At 37.7% G+C, this 20,026-nt stretch overlaps 1 protein-coding gene across 1 annotated transcript in view; it reads left to right on the forward strand.

Moving 5' to 3' along the window:
• PAWR (pro-apoptotic WT1 regulator) overlaps positions 1-20,026 on the forward strand; it is a 79,649-nt gene that overhangs the window by 23,103 nt on the left and 36,520 nt on the right. The window contains exon 3 of the mRNA XM_064655594.1: positions 15,298-15,426. Coding sequence (XP_064511664.1) covers positions 15,298-15,426 — 129 coding nt within the window. The remainder of the gene's footprint in view (positions 1-15,297; positions 15,427-20,026) is intronic.

Below are 20,026 nucleotides of genomic sequence, written 5' to 3' on the forward strand. Positions count from 1 at the left end.
GTAGTCATCTCACGAATAGCTCGTGTTAATAGGAAGGCAGGGGTTGTAAGAAAGGTAGTAATTCTGACTAACTAGCCTGGAAAATGGATATGGATCACAGCTTCTTTAGTAGATATGATAGACTAATAGTAATTGAAGTTAATACTATGGTGCAGATAATTGGATAAGGTCAAGAGGGGAAAGGTATAATTTAAGAACTGATATTCTGTGCTTAAAAAAAAAAAGAGCCTGTACATTGAAATGACATAAGAGCAAGTTGTCCTCATTCATGGGAAACACTTCAACCATCCCAACAACCTTTCTTGGCAGGGATGAGTGGGAATAAGTTTGAAAGCAAAGCAGGTGTGGAAGAACCTTTTTCTTTCTCTTTTTTTTTTTTTTTTTTTTTTTTACTGTTACTTTCCCAGATTTGAACTATATTCTGCTTAGGGGAGTTCTTGATGCATGTGCTGTGTCTTCTGATGAAGAGCCAGAGTGCTGTAGTCCCATACATGTTGGATGGTGTGAGAGCAGAATTGCCCTCCTGCTTATTTTCCTTCTTCCAGTTTGCTGTGCAACTGCAGGCGGTTTCTGTGGAATGTATGCATGAAGGTTGGTGGGGAGAAATATGTCCTTAGTGCAGTTTTTTTATCCTTATTTGTTGTTTGTGTTGCCACTGCAACTCTTCCTGCAAAGAGTTTGCTGTTACAAAACCCTAGAAGATAAGGCTGCCGGGGGCCTTGAAGAACCATGTAGTTTGTCATCTTGTTCCAACAGGATCCTTGCACCTGCGTTACTCTCGATGTTTATCTGTTTATTGTTGTGTTCTTTTGGCTTTTTTGTATGCTGTTGGGTTTTTTCCTGTAATGTAATTGTTGTTTTTGCAACAAAATCTTCTTAGGTTGAATGAAATGTGTAAGTGAATCAGTCTACATCCTATTTGCAAAGTGATTTTTGTTGTCACTGACCTACTTGGTAGTTTATAATATGAACTGAGATTCTGGGAGAAATCCTTTCTTACAGCATTTTGTATCAGTAGTGTATGACTGTGAAAGCCTTTGTGGGTGTTCAGAATGACAATGCATGAATGTACTTATGTCTTGCTTCCCTTTCTCCGCGTTTTAAAAAGTCTTCAAACACAACCCCCAAGTTGAAAAGGAGATACAGAGGAGAGTCAGAGCCTTTTATTATCCCAACTCCATTTAATAAGATTCCACTTATAGAAAAAAAGTTAGCCAGAAAAGATCCTAGACCATACTTATATTCTGGGCATAAACCACTACAGCTAAATTATCAGTACCTTCTTTTTATCTTACTACAAATCCATGTCAGAAGTACAGTTAAAAAAACAAAACAACAACAACAACAACAACAGCAACAAAAAAACAAACACCAAAAAAAGGCATGGAAGTGTATCCAGAGCTCTACTTATTTTAATAAAAAGGAGTTCCCTTTTAAAAAATGTAGAAAATTTTGCTTAAAGCAGTGATAAGAGAATACCAAAGCCCTAGTAACATAGGACATAGCTGTGTTATGATCCTTTGTGGTCTTGTTTTCAGTGGATATTTTATCCTAAAATTACTTGCATATGTTAGCAGGAGAAATTACTAATGTGAGGAATGCTTTATACATATTTTAATGCATTTTTGTATATCTGTGCCAAAAGAGGGGGTAATTCAATACAAATTTCACAAGGAATTCGGCCAGGTCTAATGTTTCCTGTCCTTGTGCTGTCCCTTGTGTTGTGTTTATGCACCTGTTGTAATAATAGGGGAAGTGGCAAGTCTGAAAATTGGCTTTTTTGGGATTTATTGAATTAATTTACAGCAGGATTGGTTCCTGCAAAGGCAAACATTGTGCCAAGACAGAAGGATGGGCGGTGCAGGCCCCAGGATGAGTAGAAGATGAGATTGGGCTGTTTCACTGGGCTGTCTGTAGGTATTTCTGAATTTATGCTGTTTGTGGTGGACAAGCCACATTAAGTCCAATTTGTCTTGTCTCTCCATTCTGCTTATTTATATTTATGTTGCAGTTTTCTTTCAGTTGCAATAGCCCAGCTGCAAGAAGCCAAGCTGCAAGAAGGAGCACGTTAATCCACTGTCCTTGACTCCTGATGGGCCTTTTTACCTAAGGAATGGGGCTGTGCCATCATGAGGCATGGTGGTGAAACTCAGTGGTTGGATGGATGAGCTCTTCAGCTCTGTAGTAGTCCTCTTGTTTATACTTCAGAGTAATAGCAGCTGTGCAGATTGCAAGGGGCAAACGATTCTGTAGCTCTTACAGCCTGCAGATTCTAGAAGTCACCTTGGCCATGTGTCAGAGCTCTGGAATCTGAATCAGTTTGTTTCCCTTTAAAAATAGATGGTGTTTACTATTATCAGGGACACTATTTATATTCCAAAATAATTAATAATGTTAAATATTAGTATGTGCTTTTAGATGAGTACTTCACTATTTGTCCAGTCTGAATTGCTGGAGTTTTAATTTTGTGAGAGTTTAGATCTGTGCTTTTACCTGTCTTGCCTGTGCTGATCCTGTAGTTAGCTAAACTAAGATGTACAAAATACTATTCACTTTTTATAGAAGTAGCTTTCTGCTAGTAAATTACCCTGACATGACTCCCAGGTGTCAGGGGAGGTGATGCAGAGGGGCTGGTAGATGCCTATGGGCAGGAGCAGGAAAAGAGGGAGAGTTGGAGTATGGCTAAATGGACACGCTAATTTAAGCTGTTGCAGAACCTCGACCCTTGCCCATCATGTTGTTAAGTTTAGGAACCCTGGGGGAGGGAGAAATCTTGTTTTCTTGGCTGGAAAAAGCAACTGCAGGGGGACATGTGAAAACAAAAAATAGGACATAAAAATAAAATCAAAGCAATGCAGACTTAATTTCAGTATTGAAATAAAGTTTGGCTCAACTTTAGGGTGAAGGTTCAGTTCTGATTGTATCTGCAGTAGTTTCCTTTCTTTAAATTGTCTAGTGTCCTCATACAGTTAGTCATAGACATGCAGAGAGACTTTGTGTTTCCACAAAGTGTTAATATTGTTTTTGAGGATTCCTTGCTCTTCCAAATCTACAGACAAGAATCATGTGGCAGGGAAGGGGAAGAGTTTTAAATATTTACTGAACAGAGAGCTATATATATAAAACCTTCTGCTAATTTTTGTTTTGCTTAGCGCAGGTGCTAAAAGGTTCATAGCTAGTCTATGACTTCTATTGTATCGGGATATTTTTTTTCTAACCTAAAGAAATGGTAATTTCCATTTAAGGAAGAATGTCTGCAGGAGCCAGTGGTATTTACTAACTGCGCCTGTAAAAACATTCCTTTTCACCCTCAGATGCTCACTCAGCCATCTGTTTTCCAAGCGACATTATTACAGGCTTTAGCTTGTAGTCTGAGAAATTAAAAACACGTTTTAATAACATGAACATGAACAACAGAATCCTCATTCCTGACTCCTCCTTGGATACTTCTTCACTTGTGTTCCTCTGGCTTGGATTGGAGTACAAGTGTAGCAATGGCAGCGAGATTTACTTTGTTGGTTTTGGTTTGTGCGTATCTGTGCATGTGTGTGTTCTCCTGTTTACAACATGAAGACCCCTACTGGGGCATCAGTTTATCTTTGAAAGGGTTTTTTGTCATTGAGATTCTTTAAATGAAGAGAAACAAATCTGGTTTTAAGTATTATTTGGCTGTGATAGGTAATTACAGGAGATGAATTGAGCTCTGAATCCCATTTCCAGTGTTGTCAGCTCATAAGAATTCCTCTCCTTGTGACAGGCTGCCGAGTTGGGCACTGGAATGGCTCAGGGCTGCTCCATGGTAACGAAGTGAATGCTCCTGACCCGTGGTACCTACAGTATGCATATAATTGTTTACCTTTCTTTTCGCCAGGGAATGGTAAAACTTGAACTACTTTGTGTTTACCACAGTTTGGTGTACAGAAGGCAATGCATATGAACAGTTTTCATGGTGTAGATGATGTGTGCTAACTTGTGTATCAGTTGTAACCTTGACCTCATGCTTTCATTACACAGTAGAAAATGAAGGGGAAGGGGTGTCATAGCCCTTTTCCATCCCTCAGCAAGGCAGACCCTTGCCTTGGGTCTGAAGCACAGAGCAAATCCATGTCAGCGTGTGGCAAAGTTTCCCCATCATCATTAATGGGCAGATTCTGGAGTACTTCAGAAAAGAGAATTTTACCCAGTATTCCTGTTTTACTGTTGAGAAACGCGTGTTACAGTTGATGTTTTGAATTAAGATAATAAATGCCTTATAAGCTGAAATCTTAATTTGCTTGAGCTGTCTGGTCTAAAAAGGTAGATATGGTGAAATACAAATAATTGATTGTGGAAGACCTGGCCAAGACTTGCACTATATTGTATGCAAGTAACTCTGTAGCTAAAAAAAAACCCCAAAACTTGATGAGTCACTCAACAATTAAAGTAACAGTAATAGAAAATTACCTTTTTTGTACTAACACTTCCTGCCCTGCCCATCGCAACTGTGTTCTCAGCAATATGGCCTCAATACTTGTGACTGCTGCTTGTTCTAGAACAGATGTCTCCAGGATGAAGGACCACCGCCTCCCTAAGATCTTGCTTTATAGAGAACTTGCCACCGGCTGCCGCAAGAGAGGAGCCCCGAAGAGAAGATACAAGGACTCCCTGAAACAACATCTCAGCCTTGGCCATATTGATCACCATAACTGGTCTATTCTGGCCTCCAATCGGGAGACCTGGAGACACACCATCTATAACACAGCTGTCTCCTTTGAGAACGCACACAGGATCACTCTCGAGGAGAAAAGACAACGCAGAAAGAAGTGTGTCTTGCAGAATACACCATCTAAGGAGTCTTTCTTCTGTGCCTTTTGCAATCGGGCATGTCTATCTCGTATTGACCTCATAAGCCACCAGCGTGCTTGCAACAAATGTGGGTAGAGCTTTCCTAAATCTTCGTTCGTGAAGCCTAGCCATGATGATGATGATGGCAAACACTTCCTGCACTTGTGAATATAAGCTTTTATTTATCCAGCATTTTCCCTGCTTTATTTATTCTTGCTTTATTCTGGTTTGAATTTCTGTAGGAATACCATTGCTCTCTTACGCAAAGTTACAGTCATGTAAGGTTCCAGTGAGTGCAGTTGTTTTGAACAAACTGTGTGACGTGACTAATTCCTCCCATTACGATACAATACTACATTTCCTCACACCTGGATTGATTTGGTTTTGTGTCTGTGCATGTTCTATGTTCTGAGGTCACCATATTCAAATGCTAGTTTTGTAGTAAGTTACTTGAACTTGCTGGTACTGTTTTGTGGACTTAAAGTGTGGTCATGAAATACTCCTTAGCAGCAAAGTCTTGTCTGTCTGCATGTTCCCATCCTGAAGTCCTAGTTTTTCTTACCTACTGGAAGTGGAGTATGTCCAGCTCTGTCTTAGACCTGGTAATCAAAATGTCAAAGTTTTTGGATGCGTGCTGTGGGGGAAGTTAGGCAGCTCGCTCCGACAGTGACAGAAAGACCGCAAAAAGGTACAATGTGTAGTTTTACTTCTCAGACCGATTGAAACAGATGTCCCCTTTGCTTCCTTGCTTATTTTTGCTGCTGTAATCTCTGTTTACTTGAGTAGCTCTCTCACCAGGCATCAGCTACATGTTCTTTCTGTGAGCTTTCCCACAGCTCTGTCTCCCACGCTTTCTCCTTCTCACTCCTAAGTCAATACTATAGTTCCCTCAGTTCCTCACTGAGCTTTTTAATGGGAAGAGTCAAACACCTGCTGGGCTGGCTCAAGTCTGTGTACAGTGCTGACTGCTCAGGTATAAGGGTAACTGCCTGTTTTGTCTAGCCCTTGAATTACTGTGGCAGCTAATCTGCATATTTCACTTTTAGGAAACTTGAATTAACCCCCTCACGCTTGTGCAACTTCATATTTTAAAGATACTAATATATTATTAAGTATTTATTACTGTCTGGAACACAACACTCATCCCCCCCCATCACTAGTGACTTTGGAAAGATATGGATACAAAAGAGCTGTGATTTCTGAGCAGTTTCCATAAGAAGCAGAAGTACAAGTGATGGTGACGGAAGACTTTGATGCTGTTAATATGTGAGATTGCACTATGGGAACCTAGGCTGGGTTTCCATCAGGAGCCTTGGACATTGATGTATTTATCAAAATAAAATTGTTGGAAAAGCTCCTGAGGAAGAGGACTTCCCTCCAAGTACAGCACTAAAGAGTGATTTCAGAAGTCTAGGTTGGGAAACAGCTTCTCAGAATTGTCACTAGGATTAATTTGTAGTTACAAAATGTTTTCCCAAGAAATAGTTACAATATTGACTTCTGCAACAACTTTAAACTTTTTTGATCTTACCTGGTTATTGCTGTCCTACCAGGCTTTAGTACCATGTCTGTGCTTTGCCTGCCTGCACAGCTTTAATCAATGCTGTCTATTCCTGAAATCAGTGCTGAACACTTCAAAAGTACTTATTTATTGCCTTGGAAGTCAAATTCAACTTTTTTTTTTAATCCAAATATGAGTCTATCCTGTTTAAAGTGCTTTTTCAGTACTGCTTCTCCCTTTCTGACCCTCAGTGGAAGGTAGTCTATGTCTGTCTGGTTAGAACACTTACTAATGTTAGAAATCTAATGAAGCATCTGTGGAGCTGAAAATCTGGTTGATATTTTTATCAGCTTTTCTATGGATTCAGAATATCCCACTCCGAAATGAGAAGTGTTGTACAAGTCTCAAGAAAGTATTGTGCCATAGATTTCTTTTTCCCTTGGAATTGGTTCTGAGTATATTGTCTTGGCTTGTCTGTGCTTGGTTGTCATCAACCTCTTTGGCTTTGTTTAGTTTGACCAATCCCACACCTACTGTGTGTAAACAGTGAATGAGATTCAGTGAATAGAAGAAAAATGACAATTAGCCTATTAAGCAAGAGAGCAGAAACCTATGAAGGCACTGCATTTTAAAAGAAATTAAATTCGACTTGATATTCAGACAATATAAATGGCTACAAGCTGCATGCTTCAGAGGATAGGACAGTTGAAATACAGTTCCACTAATTAACCTGTTTGATCTCCTTTTAGAACATTCTTCAAGTACTGATCTCATCTTTATTTCCTTTTAGAAGCACCATAGATGTACTAGGGAAGAAAACATATATTAAATGGTCACATTAAAAGAGATAATTCTGATTTGAAAATAGTGTGCTAATCTCCAAGATTTGTTTCTCTCCCTGTTTTTCTGGCTTTAAAGAGAAGGGTGCTTAGTCTGTATGTCTATTTCTGCATGACAATACATCTTTTTCTCTTTCGGAATATTGTTTGTATTTGTTAATTTTGGCAGAAATACATGGCAATGAAAGTCAAAATAGTGGTGGCTATGAGCTCCCAGGATGGAGATATCGACTGGGAAAACTTTCGGGTGTATCCTTGATGATAAGGAAGTCAGTGCGCAGCCCTAATGGAGAAAACAAAGGCAGGCTGTAAAGTTAGTAGGCCTAGGATGTGGGAACTGCAATAAGGCCTTGAGCTTTGCCAAATGTATCGCCCATAGATCCTAGCCAATGAAAACGCTGTTGCTTGCTTACCTAAAATAAGGATACTGCTTGCTGCTAGCAAGGGGTATAAAAAAGCAGATGAGAAAATAAAGACATCTTTTCTGCACATAACTGACTCCTTGTATCTTTATCGGCCGTCACGACTCTACACCGACAGCTAGAGACATTTTAACTCCATTGTCTAACTGTTGTTTGCGTGGCTTTTGTTCAGCCATTGTTTACGTGCCCTCTAATACCAGTATGTCCCAGAATCTTACCTAACACAGGAGCAAGTTTAATAGGAAAACAGTGTAGGTGGGCATTAAGTGTATAAACTATCGCTTGTTTTATGCTAAACAAACCATCGCTTGTTTTCTATACATGAATTCTCTTCTCTTGCAGTCTGTGGTGGTTGTTTCCTAATGTCTGTGGCATGATGCAAACTGAGAAATATTTCTTCTGTGAACAGTGCAAATATCTTCAACAATTCTCTCTTTTTCCTCCTGGCTGAAACAGGCAAACTTGGTTTTACCAGCTTTCTTCTGCTCGACCACTGTTTTGCGATATTTGTTTCAGATAGGATGCATCATTTCAGAATGTTGATTTGGAGGCTGTAGAGACTGACTCCACTTTTGTATGTATGCGTGATGTTTGGGAACATTTCTGTTACTTTTAGATTCAGGTGTTAAATGCTATTAGTGATTTCTGTGTACAGAATATAGCCTTTATTAACTCTGTACCAGAAGTAAACCATTAGCAGAGGAGGGAAAAGACATGTTGTTACTAGCAAAATAGAAGTAAGAAGAGCAGTATGCAAAATTTGAATGAGGATGGGGATGGGGTGTCTAATTTCTAATACATAGAGATGTGCTGTATCAGGGCCCTATAATTCTGGAAGTCAAGTGGCCTGGAACTGCCTGTGGGTCATACTCAGCATAAAGAGGATTTGGCTGCTTTTATCTTGGCCCCTTTATTTGATGTTGATTTATATTTTCTTTTTAAGAGCAAGGAATTGGGACTTCCTTTTGGATGAATCATTGTTATAATCATGTAAGAATTTCCCCATGGAACAGGTATCAGCAGTGTGATGTCTTTGTAAAGGATCTTCAGTCAGTTGTGCTGTTTGGTACTTCTGTTCTTAGATGGTGATCAGTAAGAAACTCTAAAATGCTAACCTTGAGTTTGGTATTGAATAGTTTGGTGCTTAATTCTGATAGCTTGCCAATCCATATATTTTAATCCGTCTTTCTCTTTCTGGAAAGGTTATTAATAATGCTAGATAGCTTGTGTTTTGCAAGCTTCTTGTATCCCTGGAATTTTATTCTGTGACTTTAATATCGTGTACTAAGTAGTTAAATTAAGCGGTTCCACCAATCATTCTTGACAAGCCTTGTGATAAAGGATTTTTTGGTGATTAGCGTAAGTTAAACATTTGACTTTTGAACTCATTCTTATGGTATGTTTGAAGACAGTGGTGACCAAACAGTTTATTTTGCTGAAAAACAAACTGCAAACACTGCTGCTTTTTGTTATTATAATGAGGGATAATTGACATTCTGGTGTTGATCTAGTTGATGTTTTACTTAAAGCTTTAAAAGAATTTGAAATACTTTGTTATTTTGCTCTAATACAGACAAATATGTTGGTTTTTTTTCCAGAAGCATTTCTAAGAGGATTTTAAGACGGCAAATTGCATTTGCTCTGGAATATAATTGAATGTACAAAGTAGGTACTTACAAATTCTCATTATGGGTGAGAAAAGGGTAGAGTTCAAACAAAATATACATATGACTTATAATCAGGAATGCTGTGAATTTCATAGAGCAAGAGATGTGCACTTCACTGATCTCTAAGTGATGCTTGTCTTTTTGGGTTGCTTTGTGGGAGTATTGGTCAAGGATGGGCGCATCCTATGGCTGCAGTCAACTGTGTGCTGGCCCACCTGCTGGTCACTGACCCATTACTGTCTTCTGGTCTCTTTTGATCTTGGATACCAAAGATTCCTGCCTTTCCTCTTCTTCTGTGTTAAAAATCCATGCTTGTGATCATACTAATTGTTGATATTGGACTGTTCCATTTAGATACATAGACTTTTAGAAGTGCACAAAGATCATGCAGATAAGATGTTGGAGTTCAGTATCCTTTTTTGGGCAGTCTTAATGTGAGAATTGAAGTCAAGTGTTCTTAAATAAAATACTTTACTGGATAATCCATAAAACTGTTTGTAGGTTTTAGATAGTTCCTAGGAATAGCATTAGCTCTTTTCACCTTTATTAGGATGTTTTTCATCTTGTAAAGGAAAGCATCAAGGCAAGTTAAATGTGATGAAAGGCTTACGTAGTGAAAAAGATGCAAATTTTCCAATTATACTGTTGTTCTAATAAAAGGTTTTATTACTCTAAATCTGTTTTAATTAAATATCTAGGGTGCTATCTGGACATTGTAATAGAAGTGTGTTAAAGTATGATTAAAATCAATGTTCCCAAGGGGGAAAGGTTATATAATCTCAAATCACTAAAGTTTGGGTTTTTTGCTTGGTTTTGCTGGGTATTTTTGGAAGTGATGACAAAGAGGTAGGAAGATCATATTTAGGCGTAAGAGAGCTGTGTGTGATAAAGTGAGGAAGCATTTGGTTTTCAGTGTTGCAGTAAGAAGAGTGATGATAGAGAAATGTGTAAAATAGTTATCTTTTATTTGCTGTTAATTTTCTAGGCTTTTCTGAATGGTCAACCAAGGGAAAGATATTGTTGAATCCCAAAATCTATATTGCCATAGTTAATTGCCTAGGTACATTTTTTTCAGAGTTAAAAGCAATTCTTGTCTTGTATTTCTACTGTGGAAGCTTTTAGGAAATGTTTACATTTAATAGAAACATTTGCAGTTTTACAGCATCTTGAGATGAAGTTGTGATACTGCACTTTGAACTTTTTCTAAACATGGGAAGTGTCTTGTAAAATTGATTTTTTTTTCCTTAATTTTTCAGAGTAATTTTGTGGAAGTAAGAAGAAGCCTTGATTTTGTTTCATCTCCTAGATTATTAACATGGTTAAGTTAAAAAAGTCAAGATAGCTGGCAGTGCTTGTGATGTACAGTTTCCTTTTATTGCCCAGTGTGAAGTTGAGCACAGGGTTTTGCTGAGAGTGTGTATCTGCTTGCACATCTTGCTGTACTGGTTAAATATGTTCTTATCTCAAGTGCTCATCATTTTCAAAAAGCTGACTTAGCACAACCATTCCTGGAGTTCTGCAAAATAAAGAGTTTGAATGGGCTCGTCTCTGGTCCAGGCATAATCAATTGAGCTAATTAAAACTGCTGAAACAAACCTGATTGACTTTTCATGAAAGGAACTGGGAAGCTCTTAGTTATGTGCTCGGCCAGCAGAACTGCAAGGCAGAAGCAGGTTGTGCGGGAAGGGGGGATTGGAATAGTGACATTTTGACTCAGCACCATTTCTTGTGGTGAGAACAGCTTGTGTGTGCTCAGGAACTGACCATCTGCACGCAGGAATACCCCGTATTTTCAGGGAGAAGACAGTCCCTCCCCAGTTTTTGCTTGTTCTTAGCAATGCACAAATGTTTATAGAAAGCAAACCAGTGAATCATTAGAAGTGTTCTTCATACAATGTCTCCTTTAACTGCAGGCTGGTGGCGTGCTGGAATGTGGGGATATCTTTGTGGCTGTTTCTTTCATCAGTCTGATTCTTTTGAAATCATTTTATTCTGTATTTTCCATACTAGAGGTTTACAGAAAAATGTTTATACTACAGCTTCAAACATATACTGAAACACTAGAAAACCTAAAGAATTTTTGTGGATTCCTTATATTAAGATCAGATGTGGGAATGTCATATTGAATATCTGCTGTACAAAACTCAGATGATTTTAATGGAAAATAAAGATCTGAAATGGTATGTGCCTAGCAGCAAAATAAAAAGGCAAGGAAAGGGAACGGACAGAGAGAATTATGTAATGGCTCAGAATTACACCTTGGTTGTTATAAGTCCATTTCTCTGCTGTGCTGACAGAGAAAGTAATAGCTGCATTTATGTCTTTTTCAATAACGTGAAACTAGTTTCTAAAGGGAAGTGTAGTATGTGAGAGAGCCTGCAACGTAAGCAACACATTAATCCATCTGATTGAAATGTCCTATGGGCTGAGGCAGTTTCAGCTGCAGGGCAGTTTGAAAAAAAAAATACAGCAGTTTTTAAAGTGTGTAACAAAACTTTGGATATTTTTAATTTTTTCAGTAATAATGTGTCAACTGAAACTTGGGTTTATTGATTTTTATTACTCTAAAAGTTAGCTTAGAATGTAAATGGCAATACTGGTGATCAATAACTGAAGATGAAGTGCATAAACAGGATATTTTCAATAGGAAAGCTTATTTGATCATGAGTCAAATGGATTTCCTTGTTAAGCTTAATCATTATTGAAGCAAAACTTAATAACTTTAGTAAAAAGCGGTAAAATGTTTACATTATGTGGTTGTTATCATGTTCACTTGTACTCTGCCTGCATTTCATAGGCATGGTTTAAATTGATGTGTGGGTATATGCATATCTGCATGTTTGGGAGGGGAATGTAACCTTTGTGTTAGGGAAAGCACGGAAGGTCTTTGTCTTGTAATCTGCTTTAGGGCAGGAAGGCTTTGGCAACCCCAAGCAAAATGTACCACACTGGCTGCAAATGATGAGGATCAACCTGTACCTTGACTCTTCCACCTCATCTGTTACAAGTAGTAAAAACCTGCTGCTTCTGTGTTTCTTGCCATTCAAACTTGTGCTGGCCTTGGCTGGTGGAGGTGCCTGCTCCAGTGAAGGGAACTAGAGTTGGGAGCAAACCCCAGTAATGTTTAAAACAGGTTTATAGGCTCCCAGTTAGATTTACATAAACTCTAACTGTTCTATGCTTAGGAAGAAGGCCTTTAACTTTGGAAGTACAAATTATTTGGGGGGATTGAATACTGGTACTGATCAGCAGACTTTGGGCTCTTGGACGTTCCTGAGAAGAAGGGAAAGGATGGCAATGGACATTGCTGGCAAATCCTAGCTGAAAGTATTTAGTTTAAAATTTTGTGGCTAGAACTTTTATATCAGATGACGACATTTTGTTCCTGTCCAACATTGCTAAGAGAACATTTAGTGACAGGTGATCTTATTTTAAAACAGAACATTCTTCATCACAGATGCAATTGTATTCAGAGAAAAATATTTCTGTGGAATTCTACTGGTCTCTGGAGAGCTTATGAGAAGCATGTATCTGAAGAAGGAGAGAATTTGTGAAGAAAGGAGCACTTAGTCACTACTAAGACTTTATTTTTTTACCTAGAGTATTGATATTTTAGCTTCATTCTTCTCCTTAAAGGATGTCGTTCCTTGAAAATGCAAAGATTTTTTGAGGTGTGTGAAGATTACTAGTGTTTTCTGTCTTGAGTTGGATTTATCCTATGCTTTTTAGAGGCTGCTCTTCCAAACTCATTTCAAAGGATCTCTTTTCTTTGAGTTTATCTGGGGTCTCTGTTCTCTGACATGAACAACTTGGAGACTGGAAAAAGAATATGAGTTTTCCTATTTTCTCATCATCGTGGCTAGGCATCGCGAACGAAGATTTGGGGAGGGCTCTACCCACGTTTGTTACAAGTGCACTGGTGGCTAAAAAGGCCAATACGAGAAAGACGTGTCCGGTTGCAAAAGGCACAGCAGAAGGACTCCCTAGGTGGTATATTCTGCAAGGCACGATTCTTTCTGCATTTCCTGTTTTCTAACACAGTGTCATTCTTCATCTGCATGACATTAGTCATAATTTATATGATACCTTCTAGTATCATATAAATGATATGAACCTTATAGTTCTTTCTGAACAAGAAAGAACTTCTTTTTGGCTTCATAAGAGCTGAAGATCACTCCATTTCTTGTTGCGGTAGGGGCTCATTATTTCTTATTGTGTCACTTTATACTGGATTAGTACGATAATGGGATAAATTAGGATACGGACTTAAGTTTATGTTACCAAAATTTTTAAGCTTTACAGTTTATAAAAGGTAGAGGATGTTGATTTAAAGATCATTTCCTAGAATGTGCCATGACAGTGTTTTTAAACGCTCTGTTAAAAATGGATCCAGGAGAACTAAATTAAATATTTATAATTATTTTATTAGAAAAGACTTATTAAAAGATTATCATGGCTGAATCATTATACCTTCAAAAATCTTTTAAGTGTGTCTTTTCTTAGTGATAGAAGTAGACAGGTCTGCATCAGTTGCATTGACAGGTTAGTTAGAAGTAGACTGGTGAAATTGCATTAGTATTGCTGTCATGAGCACTCTGTAGAGAGTTTAAATGGCTTTTATTCAGGTTCACTTTTGTTCACTTTATTACGTTCACTTTCTGAAACATATACCTTTCTAGTTGGTCAGTTTTCCAGCACTTGTATCACCATAGTGTTTGCTTTGGAGGAGCTGAAATTAATTTTTGATATACTAGCACTATTTTCAGCTAGTAAATAAAACTGGTTTTACTTTTAAAGTTACTGTATTCCAGCATTCTCATTATATGCTTTTGACTAGTTTTGTGCCCTTTGGGTGAGTTGATGCCAGAGACTGTCAGTATGTAAACCTCAGAATGGTGACTTTGTTTTTTGTGCATTAGAAATGTCAACTGAAATAATTTAAAATTCATAATTCGTCTTTGTTCTCTGGTAGGCCTGTTCTCTTTTTCTTAAGGTGTTTTACATTAATCTAGAAGCTTTTTCTGATGTCCTAGGCTGGTTAGTTCCTTGTGTTTCTGTAACAATATTTCACACATCTCTTGTTTTAATGTAGAGTGTCGGCAAACAGCTTCTGATGTCACTTTTTTTGTTTTTTTTTTAATTAACTTCGTCTACTTCAGGTTGGTCTCTTAAACATAAGATAGTGGGAGTTTTTTGTTCCGTAAACTTGCGTATGTTAAATTAATAGACTGATCTAGACATAGTTGATTTAGTCCAAACCTAGCTGAGTCCTTACATTTCTGCCATGGCCTTAATATCACTTTGAGCTAGACAGAGGCAGTTATACCGATTACTTATTTTTTTAATTTATTTACCTACTTACTTTTCCTGTCTCTTGTCTGTCAGCAGTCAGTGCTCTAAAAGCTTAATCATTTCAAACCAAGTATTTCAGCAAATCAAATATGAAACATTTGTGTTCAAGAGTCAAAATGTTATATAGGTGTTAATTGTTAGTAATTAATGACTAATCAAGTAATAAAAATGATTTTCAATGGTAAATTTTCAAAGACAAAACTAAAAACGAGGGCAAAATTACGATTGGTGATTGAGATTGACGCTTCAATTTCAGCAGATGCCGCTGTGTCAAAAAAGATTAGCGGTTGAGTGAAGAATACGATTAATTCTTGTTTTTTCCTTGTCTGTACTGCCTCAAAACCTCTTACTTGTAAAGATAATACTATTGTATGTGACAGACAGGATTGTAGAATCATTTTAACGAAGGAACCCTCAGGTGTAGTCCAAGCTCCTACTCACAGAAGGATTAGCACTGAACTCACACAGCATTGTCTGAAGCTCTTGTCAAGTTGGATCTTGTTTTGATTATTTCTTACTTTTGTGTTGAAGAAAAAGCAGTTGGAAAGAAGAGCGGTTAAACAATTAAACTTCTCTGAAATATGAAATTAATCTTTGAAAATATTCACTAATGCATGATTTTTTGTGAAACATGGGAAGTATGCGAAGCAACATAGGAAGACTTTTTGATAAGTGAATATTTTTCATTTTAGAGCCTTGATGAGTACGAAGATGACGAAGCAGGGCAGAAGGAACGAAAGAAGGAGGATGCTATTACCCAACAGAATACGATACAAAATGAGAGTTCCATTGCAGATACCTCTAGCTCATACTTACTCCAGGTGAGATCTTAACACTTGTTCATTTTGATATTTTTCTCTGTTTTAAAACTCATACCACCTTCTTTTTTGTACTTCTTAACAGTAGATTATACCCAACATGAAAAAAGTTTAGGAATTGACACATTACTAAAAATGGAGCATTGGGTTCCATTCCTCAAACTCAGCACTGCTGAGCCCCAGTTCTGACAACAGAATCCTATTCTTCTGTAGAGGCATTGAAGGTAATGGTGTTGATGTTCATGGTAGAACTTACTGTGTAATGAGAGGAAGAAAAACAGGGAGATTCAAGTGAAAAATACTGACAGGTTTAGAATATTTAGATGGAGGTAGACTTGTAAATCAGGACAGACTTTCCTAATTTATTTTGCCAATTAACAAACTTATAATTATAGATTCTGGGATTTAAGCAACACAGAACCTCCTAGGGAAAACACCTTGCCTCTGTGAAACCTTTTCTCCCTTTTTTTGCTCTCCAGTCCCCTGATCAGACTCATTCCTGCAGCCCCCCTCCCCCAACATCAAAACATTGCCAACTACGCCCAGTACACCCCTCCATACTTATACTACCTGTGGCAAATATTCTGTCTCTTCCACATAGTGCCCTTAGTCTCTTAAGCGAGTCTTTTTTTTTTCTCCTCTTCTGATACCTAACAGCATGTCCAAACCCAGCTGTACAAACTGAGGCCATCCAGCTCTGCCCCTTGACTCCAACAGAGTCAATAGCACGTGCACAGGGAATAAAATACGCAGACAAACCAGGCACATGGTTTCACACCACCCATAACCGGAGGGGGCATTGCTGGATTTGCTGGATCTGGATGAACCTTCTTTCTAAAATTTTACCCAGTCTTTCATATGCTCATGAGTGCTTTTAACATTCAGAATAGCCTAAGAAAAGAAGTCTACAGCTTAATTGCCTGCAATGTGGAGATCAGTCTCCTTTTGTTTAAGTTGAATCTGTCATTTGCAATCTTTTTCCTTGTGATTTCAGCAAGTTGTCCCAGTGAAAGATACAGGGAACAGCTGCTCCCTTTTTATATGACTGAGTGCTGCAGAGAGAGTGTGGCTCCTCTCAGCTGCTGGTTCCTTAGGCTGACGAATTCTGTTTTATTTAGTTGTTCCGTGTACAGGAGATACTCAGTAATGTTCTATACTTTTCCGGTTTGACTGTATTTTGTTTGGTACCTGGAAACAGAACCGATGAAGTGTTCAGTACAGCATGCAGTTGTAGAGTGGTTTAGTGTTGGGTTTGGTTTTGTTCTGTTTCTTTTCTGATAATTTCTGATATCTGCCCGTTTGTCTCCTGGGTACTGCATTTACTGCTTATGTTGTGTATGCCTAATCTAACTTAACATTTTGGAGTTATCTGTGAGTGATAATAACAAGCTTAGAGGCTGATGCATATGTAAATTCAGAAACATATTTGCCTTTTGTCTCACTTGTGTACACTATGCTTATGTACACTAAATTTAATCTCCTGTTTCACCTCACTGCCACTCCCAGTAAAGAAATCCTGCGTGTTTTCACAGTTGACCCATATCTTTTCTGTTCAGAATAGCATCTCTGGACAGTTCCTCCCTAAATATATTGAAAAGCACAGGTCCCAGCAGGGGTTCCTATGACACTCTTCTGGGTGCTCCATCCACTGTAAAAGCTGACCATCAGAGTCCACCATTATTTTCTGTCTTTTCTCCAGTGATTTATTCACAAAAGGACATTAGCTCTTACTCTAACTGTAGTTTAAGCTCTTTAAGAGGCTTTGGGGAATGTCTCTGAAATGCACTAGGCTGTCAGTTGAATTTCTCTCCGCGACACATTTTTATAACTTAAAAAAGCTGTATTAGCTTTGTGAAGTATAGCTATTCTACAAATGCTCTGGTGACTCTTCTACATGATATTGTATTTATTCACTCATTCCATACTTGTTCTAGGCTTCCTAGCACCACTTTATCCAGTATAAGTATCAAGTTTACTCATCTGTAGTTGTCTGATCTGTTTTAGAATCTTCTTAAAGATGGTGATTATGTTACCCATTGGTACTAGGACAGTTTTAAATGAGGTTATATATGATCTCTCGTAGTTTAGCTGTTACATTTTTCAGTAACATCAGTTTCTTCAAAGCTAAAGGAGTAAATTAATGCCTCATTCTGGCAAGTAACTTTTTAAAAATTTATTTTATTAATTGGTTTTCATGTTCTACACATGCTTCTGTTGGAAGTAGACCCTTTGAGTCCTCCATGAGGGAGTCCTCTGATGTGAGACTCTTACCATGCTTTTTTGGTGAAGACCAACAAAAATATTTCTGCAGAGAAACTGTCTCCTTTGAGTATGCCTCACAGAACTGGATCTGTTTGTCTTTGTAGATTTGTCAGGATTCATCATTCTGAAATGTTTTTATGTTTTTTCCAAGTTGTTTGTTAGACTCTTTCTTACAGTGTTCACCCTGTTTTCACTTCTTCAGCAAATATTCCAGAAGTTGTCACTTTTAGTTTCCCCTAGTGGTATTATTATGTAATGCTTTGGCTATAGTCCCATGCCCCTTTCTTTTCATCCATATTTTCTATTCTTCTTGACCAGCAATCTCAGTTTTTATTTACCAAACTGTCTGTATTAATTGTATCCTACATGTTTCCAAGTTTGTCACCTCTGTATTCCAACAGGCACTACTTTGTTGACAGAGCACAGCAGGAGTGTCCTGTCACAGACAATGCATAAGAGACTCAGGCCTCAAATCTGGCAAAGACCCAGGGTGGCACATGTACAGAACAGATGGAACCTTAGAAAGTTGTAGCTGCTAAGACTTAATCAGTTTATTACTGTCTCTGTCAACTTGCTTTTTATTATAAGACTTAGAAGTTGCCTAGTTTGAACAGAATTTGACAGCAGTGTTATTTCAGCTTTTATAGCTTAGCTGCCTTTTGATTCTACTGTGCTAGTTAAGAATAATACTGTTTTTAAAAGTAGAGTTTATGTTATAGATGTAAGAATTTGAGTTGCCATTGACCAGTATGCATTTTACGTCTGTGTACTAAGCAGAATAAATACATTTAAGTAGTTACAGACATTTCACTGATTTATTCATTCTTATTATCGTTTCATGAAATTTGTAAATCTCTAATTCCTGCGACTGTAGTAAACAAGACAGTATTGATTTCATGTTTGATGGGCAAATATGTTGCTGAATAACGTTTTATTTCCAATCCCTAATCTGATTTTTCAGTTCTGTTTTAACATTGTCATAAGTTGCTGTTCTCCTTTTTGTGGGCAAAACACACATTTATTTGAAAACTCTGGCTGAACTTGAAGTTCTTGATCCAAAGCACAAAGATACCAGATTTGTTTAAGAATAGATCTAAAAATATAGCAGACTTCGGAGTGTTTTCCATGAAGCAGACTTGTTTGACTGAAATTGTCTTCAGAATTGTTTTATATTGGAAATATGAAAGACGTAAGTCTGGCAATGTTATAAGCATTGAAAAACAATTCCAATCAGAACTGTTAAATTTAGCAAAAGATAGTGTGGAAAGCCACACCTCATGAGGTGAATCAACATTAAATCCACTCCCAGATATAAGTACTGTATCTGGCTCTGAATTTCTTGCTTGATTTTCCTCCTATTTTTAATGCTGCAATTCAGTTGTTTTCATCTTGTGAGTTACAGTGCTGTGGACTACTCCACAGGGATTGCAGACTGAGAGTGATAAGTCATATGTAAGGAAGCTTAGAACCCTTACAAATGAGCTAAAAATTTGTCGTGCTAAGGACAATTGTAGTCAAAGCTACTATTTCAAAGTTAACTAAAGTTACTATTTTAAATGGAAATCTTTAGAGTCTAGTCATTATAGAAATGTAGCTCTTACTTAGCAGAGATGGCAAAACTGAAAGTAGCACAAAACTTGCTACTTAGATATAGTAAGATATAGTAAGACATAGCAATGTCTTTCTTGCAGTTGGAGAGAAATGATACATTCAGGGTAGCGAACATCTCTTATTTGAAGAAGGTGTTGGTATGTACGTACTGTACAGATAAGTCGCATCAAAAAACCCACAAAATTTGGCTGGAAAACCCAATTAATTTAATGATGATTTATTTTTAAGTCTTTTAGGAGACTTGCTCAGTTCCAGAACATGAAAAAAATGCTATTATTGGCTACTGCTCAAAAAAACCCCACCAGACCCTGCCATATTCAAGGCTTTTGCTCTGTATTAAAGCATCCAGTTGTGTTGATACCATCATCAGGTACCTCTTTGAATTCAGTTGTTTGTGTATCTGGTCTCCTAAAATATTTCCCAAATACGTGCCCTTCTTTGGGTAGTCTTGTGGCAGTAGGGTTGACATAACTTTTGTATTGTTACAGAAGTGATATCTGAACATGGTAGCATGTTGTGATGTCTGTATGTCACCTTATGATGTTCCTGGAAATTGGGAGGGTAAATTGGGAAGGCTGAGAGGATTAATTAAAAGTTAACATAAAGCCTTGCAGTGGGAGACATATGTATATGTCCTCCATCCATTAAAACCTTCAAATCACAACTGGCCTTTTTTCTGGCAGTTATGCTATAATACCACAAAAGTATCATTCTCAATACCTTGGAAGGG

The sequence above is a fragment of the Pseudopipra pipra genome, chromosome 5 (assembly GCF_036250125.1).
Source record: "Pseudopipra pipra isolate bDixPip1 chromosome 5, bDixPip1.hap1, whole genome shotgun sequence".
NCBI lineage: Eukaryota > Metazoa > Chordata > Aves > Passeriformes > Pipridae > Pseudopipra > Pseudopipra pipra.